Source organism: Carlito syrichta, unplaced genomic scaffold (assembly GCF_000164805.1).
Source record: "Carlito syrichta isolate Samal-C Ts95f unplaced genomic scaffold, Tarsius_syrichta-2.0.1 Scaffold120465, whole genome shotgun sequence".
Lineage (NCBI taxonomy): Eukaryota > Metazoa > Chordata > Mammalia > Primates > Tarsiidae > Carlito > Carlito syrichta.
The window spans coordinates 1-6,909 of NW_007064561.1; the positions used below are offsets into that span (position 1 = coordinate 1).

Here is a 6,909-nt window from a genome sequence, read left to right on the forward strand (position 1 = left end):
GGGTGCTGGCTGGTGCGACTAAGGCCCGGGAGGGAGGCTGTGGTTGGGGGGCTCAGCTCTGCTCTTGTCCGTAGCGCTCTGGGTTGGGGAACTTTGGCGGTGGGGAAGGGGGGGGCTTTTCTTTTTGCCGTGGAGACTGTTTGGACGGGCCAGGGACGCTGGGCGTTGTGGTTTCGGTTTCATCGTCCACTTACAAGGTGATGGAGGAGTCAAGGCGGCGCCGTCTGGGGCAGTGCTGGTGGATTTGGAATCAGGCATAGGAAGGGGCACAGGTCTGGCCACTGGAGGCGGCGGCGGTAGCAAAAATGACCCCGGGACTTTGCCCTGGCCGCTACCGTTGGGCTGCGAACAACATAAATAGAGTGACGCATGAAGGCACATCACACACAGACACACGCTCCCCTGCGCGGCCGCGCCAGCTCGCTCCTGAGAGCGGGCGCTCCCGGTGGAAGATGCAGCATTGGGTCCTTTCCTCCGGGGCACAGGACGGGTGAGGGTGTAAGGCCTCTATTTGGTCTCTCAGGTGTTTCTCTTTTTTTAGGGGGGGGGTCCTCTTTTGAAGTTGTGGGAGGGAGGAAGGGGGATGTCCGACGGGTGGTTTGTTATTTCTTAAGGAAAATGTTTCAGGTACAAAAATGTGCCACCTAGCAAATATGTGCAGTTTCACCTGGAACTCTCACGCTCCTAAAGAACTTACAGCAGAAGAGATCAGCCCTCTTGTGCCCCCACCCCCTTGTCACCATCCCCCAAAATCTCATGTGGCAGTGCCTCCCTTGAAAGCCCTTAGGCTAGGGCTGGCTGACCCAACCCAGGACTGAACAGCAGGCCCACCAGCTTCTACCCCACGGCATGGCCTCAGGAGGTGGCCAGAAGTCAGGGAACTTGCCCTTGGCTCCAGCAGCCTGGGTCCTCACTGCCTGTGGACAGTGAGGTACTGGCCTATTCTCTAAAGAACAGTCAGAGAGGAAAATGTGTCGCTGCCAGGTCTAGTTCCTGAGAAGTTCTTCAAGAGGACTTCCCTGTACAAAGCCCTCAGATGCCAGGGATGCCTGGCCACCAGGATTCATTCTTTGTCCTTTATGCCCTCATCTGCTTCAAGCTCGAGTTTTCTCCTCCAGGCCCTGGTGGAGTCAGCCTCTGGCTTCAGGGAGCGTAGGCATCCAAGGAAGAGGCAGGAGGCCCCTTGCCTCTTGCAGGCAGCTTCCCTGAGAGAGTGCCCTGGAGGCTGGGGCACGTGCCTCCTGCTGCTGTAGACAGTGTCCCAGATGACCACCTGCAGCCTGGCCTCGGGAGACCTAGCCTGAGCTCTCTGTCCTCAACTGGCTCCTCTCTCTGCCATCAGGCTAGAGACCTGCCTACAAAGGTTCTCATGTACTCCTCCTCCTTGCAGCGGGCAGCTCTCCCCTGTGCCAACAGTGTGGTTATCAGCTCAGACCCTCGGTGCCCAGCCCGGGATCAGGTGCCTTACTTATTACTTATGTGTGTCTAACCCTCCAACTGCCCAGAAGGCAGTGGTTTTCACCCAGGGGTGATTCTGCCCCTCCCCCTGAAGGAGACACTGGAAGAAGGGTCTGGAGACATTTTAGGCTGTCACAACTGAAGGGCTGGGGAGATGTTCCTGGCATGGAGCGCAACCCCCTGCAGCACACAGGACAGCCTCCAGGATCATCAGTCCAAACATCAACAGTGCTGTGGCCAGGACACGCTGCGAGGGAAACTCTTGTCTACCCATTTCACAACTGAGGAAATTGAGGCCCTGCATCCTTAAGTGGGTTATCCCCAGTCACCTAGCTCCAACTGGCCAGGTCTGGAACTCACAGCCATGTCTATCTGACTCCAAGGATCCTATAGATTCTTTCAAGCAGACTCCTCAACCCTCTTCCCCACATCTGAGTCAGTTCAGGTTTCTCCCGTCCTCCAAAACCTTCCACAGCCCCACCTGCCTCTTAAGTAAAGTACAATCTATCCAGCTGAGCCTTCAAGGCCCATATGGGAAATGCCTCTGCCTGCCCTCCTGCCCCCCCAGACACTTCCCATTCCAAACTGACTGGAGTTTCCAGAACACAGTCTGAGCAGCCAGGACTGCACACTTGCTTGCTGCAGAGCCCTCTGTCTGGGAAATCCTTTCCCACATCTTCAGGGCCCACTCAGAGAATGCCATCACTCTATGGGGACCAGGGAGATCCCCTGAATCACAATCCATACTTCTCTGCCCTCTTCTTCCAGGACATTCTTGACCTCCAGTAGAGTCTTCAAAACAGGCTACCCCCTGATCCTCTGCCCAGGCTCCCCAATGAGCTGGCAGAAGCATGCGGCAGTCAAGTACCTCTGATCACATGGGATCCACTCATCCTTTCTGCCTCACTTTAAGATCACAGACCCTCAGGATGACCTGTGCAGGCCATGCTCTTCTGAACTCTGGCTCTTCCGCCCACTCTCCTTTACCCCAATAACCAGCACCGAGATCTGACACATTGTCCCTCTAAAGGTTTCCTTGACCAAGACAACTCTCACAGGCTCCTGACAAGAGCAAGCAGAAGCTGCTGGTCCCATTCTGTGTCCTGGGCTGGAGACCTTTTATTCTGGGTATCATTTTGGAGAGGGACCCTTCAGTTCTAGGTAACTGCACAGGCCAGAGTACAAGGGTTTCCAGCTATGCAGGGGTGATGTAAAGATGCAAGAAGCAATGCCTCCCCTCATTTTCATGGTCTGGCTCCTATCTCATTCTTCCATCAGGGCAGGAAATGGGACAGTCCTTGCAGATCATAGCCTCACTCCTCCTCCTCTCCAGGCATCCTGAGCTCAGTCTCCTAGGGGCTGGGACATGGAGGCCTTCCAAGCAGCCACAGGACCACCTGGGTCTCCTTCCAGTCTTCGGAGCTCATCTTGTCTAGGAATATCTAAATTGCTAATCTTACCCAATAAAGCTAATCCTGGTTCAATATGGCTAGACATTGAAACATGCTGATTTACAATGTTCAGTTTATACAAGTAACTTCCAGCTGGGCTGGGATGTCTCTACTCTGATTGAGATATAAGTCAAAGTTTTAAAAATCTCAAGGTCTTAGGCCAGGTGCAGTGGCTCACACCTGTAATCCCAGGACTCTGTGAAGCCAAGGTGGAAGGATCACTTGAGGCTAGAAGTTCGACACCAACCTGGGCAACATAGTGAGACCCTGTCTCTACAAATAAATAAATTAGCCAAGCACGGTGGCATGTGCCTGAAGTCCCAACTACTCAGGAGGCTGGGGTAGGAGGATCACTTGAGCCCAGAAGTTTGAGGCAGTAGTAAGTTGTGATCATGCCACTACACTCCAGCCTAGGCCACAAAGTGAAGCCCTGTCTCAAAACAAAACAAAGCCCTAAAACTCAAGGTCTTGTGACTTTGCAGTGCCTTAAAACCTCATGAGTTAGGAGCTAGAAGGAACCTAAATGCTCATATAGCTCCTTACTTTCCTCTTACAGATGAAGACACATTGGTGATCAAGTTTGAGCCAGGACCAGGTTTCCTGCCTCCCAGAGTGACACTCTCCCTTTGGGCCCTGCAACTTCTCCAACGCATTCACTTGGCAGTCTCCTCTCTGTCCCTGAAATACAGTTAATCAGGCATCCTCTTTCTGTTCTTTGCATCTCCTCCGAGTGGTGTCTTCACTTGGCCTTGGCGATTCATACCCTGGCATCCAAGGATGGGCACAGGGGTGCCTGGGAACCCTTCTACAATTGTCTGTAACATTCTTCTATGCAGGTATTTTCCTGCAAATCTGATCTGTGACTTCAAATTCTCAAGGTTAGAAATAGCATCAGCATCACTGAGCAACTTGGAAAAAATGCAGATACTCAGGCCTCACTCCAGACCTGCTGAATCAGAAGTTCTGGGGGTAAGGTCCAGCCATCTGTGTGTTAGTGAGGTCTCCAGGTTGAGCCTGAGAACCACTGCTCTAACAGTGGTCGTAGAGCAAGCACAGCCTGTACTACCACTTCCTGTCCATGGGTCAGCTTGGAGCCTGGGGGCCCTGGCTCTCTCTGCAGCTCTCCATTGGCCTCTCCCATAGCATGATGCTGTCTCTAGCCCCTCTCAGAAGCTGGGGTGGTGGGTGTCAGTCAAGCAGTCTCTCTGCTGAGTTCTCTCTTCCTCTCTTCAGCATGACAGGCCAAAGGAGGAAATGCAGAGACTGCTCCCAGCTGGGCCACACTTAATCAGGGTGCCTGTCTGCAGTCCTATCTGCAGTTTTGTCCACAGTCTACTCAGAGCAAGTGCCTGCCTCAAGAAGAGCACCTTCTGGGCAAAGTGAGTCATCAGTCTTTTTTTTTTCCCTCTAAAACGATGGCTCTGGGTCAGAGTCCTTAATCTTGAACAATCAAATCAAGAGACAAGCTCAGGATCCAGCCCTCAGGATGGCCAGGAGACTAACTGACATACTCTCTCAAGGGTTCTGTGGTTAGGTTTGGCTCCTTGCACTAAACTGGTCCCTAGGTCAGCCTCATTTTGATTCCAAACCCCAGCTGCCCTCTGTAGTTGAGGAGGTAGGTAAGGCAGTGTTCCTGACCTCTCTGCCCCAGATGCCAGACCCCAGGCCCTTTGGGGTCTGAGCATAGGCTGGAGGCACCCTGTGGACCCTGCTGGTATCTCTGAAGGGAAGCACAGCAGCTGTCAAGGGTCAGGTCTACTCTTCCTCCACTACCCTCAAAGTGGACCGAGCTTGTCCAGAGAAGTAGGTGAAGCTATGAGTGTGCTAAAGAGTTGCAGAGTCAGCAAGAGAAACCCTCACAGGGCAAAGGGGGAAAGGAGAGGAGGAGGAACGCGGGAGGGAGAGCAGGACGGAGGGAAGAGGACTGGCTGGCCGTTAAGCACACAGTGAGGAGTCGAGCTGCAGCCCGGCTCCAGATCAACACACCAGTTCTTAGCAAATATCCGCTCTGTGCAGAGTGCACTGGGCTGGGAAGCACAGGCAGCCACTGACATGGGCTTCCGGAATGCTTTTCCCAGCCACAGTCCTTTGAGTATCCTTCCCACATGACTTCTCACAGCGGGCTTCCAGGCTGGAAGGGCTGGCTGGGGAAGAGCTGGGGCTTCTCATAGCACAGCATGCTGCTGAGGCTCTGGAAGCTTCCCAGGGTCTCAAGACCACTGTATCCCAACCTGGAATGGTCTCCCAGGGACTTGAGCAAGGACTGCTGTCCCACTGAAGGGTCACCTCTGGCCCACCACCTCCAAGAATTCCTTTGCTGAGCAGCCCTGAGTTTCTGTTTGTCAGTGATGGAGAAGGGCTCTTGGGGGAATCAGTTGTTCTCCCAGGGTTGAGGAGCAGAAGGGCTTTTCTGTAGAACCAGAATCGTCCTAGGAACTCTGTTAAAAGTTCTGCCAACAGGTGTCTCCATGGCAGCTCTTATGGACCGGGGCCTTCTTTCCATGCGGTACTTCTCACTGGAGACAATCTTGGCCTCCTGTATACATTGAAACCTGGGAACATTTTTTATTATCACGAATGGGGAGAGGGGTGCTCCTGGCATCTAGTGGGAAGAGGCCAGAGATGCTGCTAAACACCCTGAGATGCACAGGATGTTCTCATGCAAGAGTGAATCAACAGTTCCAAATGTCAATAGTGCTGAGATTAGAAAACCCTGGTCTAGAATCTACCAAATACTTGCAGCCCTGAAGTTTAAGAGGGGTGTTAGGAGGTAGGGGCCCAGGCCTGGGATGGACAGATCATGAGTTCACTCCTGCTGGGGGAACAAGTATCATAGGAAGGGCAAGGAGAGCCAGGGGCCCTAACCCCACCTCTCCAGACCATGATGGCCCTGGCATGATGCAAAGACCCCCACCCCCAGACTCAGAAAATCAAGGCATTTGGTACTACTGACTCCCTGCTGCTCCAGCCCAGGCAGGCTCTTGGCTTTCAGGCCCTCTCCCTATAAACAGACAGACAGATGTGGAGATGAGACTGCAGCAGGGCTCCTGGGGCCCTCTGGACTCACCTGTCCGGTGGCCTGGCCCGAGCCATCCGAGCACACAAACTGCACAAACTCCTTCAGCGAGTCCTGCCCGTGGTGGTGGTGGTAGCGGATGGTTGGGTGTGTGAAGTACGGGCTCGACTGCTGGATGATGGACGTGGAGGGAAAGTGCAGGGCTGACGCGGTAGCCCGGGGGCTCCCTGCATGGACAGGGACAGGGAGAAAAGGGCATCAGGGCCAAGGAGGTAGCTGGTGGAGGGGATGGGAGAGAAGGGGAGCTATTGGTCAGAGGCCTGGGGACCCAAGGGGCAGAAGCAGGATGAGAACATGAGGCATCTGTCACTGGCACAAGAGTTAAGGTGGTAAAAAAAAGTCAGTCATCAGGATCCATGATGTTTTAATGCAAGGTAATAATAATAAATATAAGCCGGGCTCGGTGACTCAGCCTGTAATCCCGCGCCTTTGGGAGGCTGAAGTGAGAGGATTGCCTGAGCCCGCGGGTTCGAGACCCGCCTGGGCAGCGAGACCTCATCTCTACAATAAATCAAAAAATTAGCCAGGCATGGTGGCGTGCACCTGTAGTTCCAGCTACTTGGAAGCCTAAGGGGGAAGGATCACCTGAGCCCAGCAGGTCGAGGCTGCGGTGGCCGGGAGTGGCCACTGCACTCCAGTCTGGGCGACCGAGTGAAACTCCAACTCAAAAAAAAAAAAATAATAATAATAATAAATATATATTTTTTGAGTTAGAGGCTCACTCTGTTGCCCAGGCTGGAGTGCAGTGGCACGCTCACAGCCACCGCAGACTCGACTTGCTAGGCTCAGGTGATCCTTCCCCCTTAGCCTTCCAAATAGCTGGAACTACAGGCACATGCCACCATACCTGGCTAATTTTTTTGATTTATTGTAGAGATGAGGTCTCACCAAGTTGTCCAGGCTGAGGGCTCAGGCAATCCTCTC

General features: G+C 53.5%; 1 protein-coding gene across 1 annotated transcript in view; it reads right to left on the bottom strand.

The window, feature by feature from the left end:
- Window positions 1-194: 194 nt before the first annotated feature.
- NFIX (nuclear factor I X) overlaps window positions 195-6,909 on the bottom strand; it is a gene marked incomplete at its 3' end in the record, with an annotated part of 67,191 nt that continues 60,476 nt past the window's right edge. The window contains exons 8-9 of the mRNA XM_008048039.1: window positions 5,977-6,152; window positions 195-342 (exon numbers count right to left, since the gene is read on the bottom strand). Coding sequence (XP_008046230.1) covers window positions 195-342; window positions 5,977-6,152 — 324 coding nt within the window. The remainder of the gene's footprint in view (window positions 343-5,976; window positions 6,153-6,909) is intronic.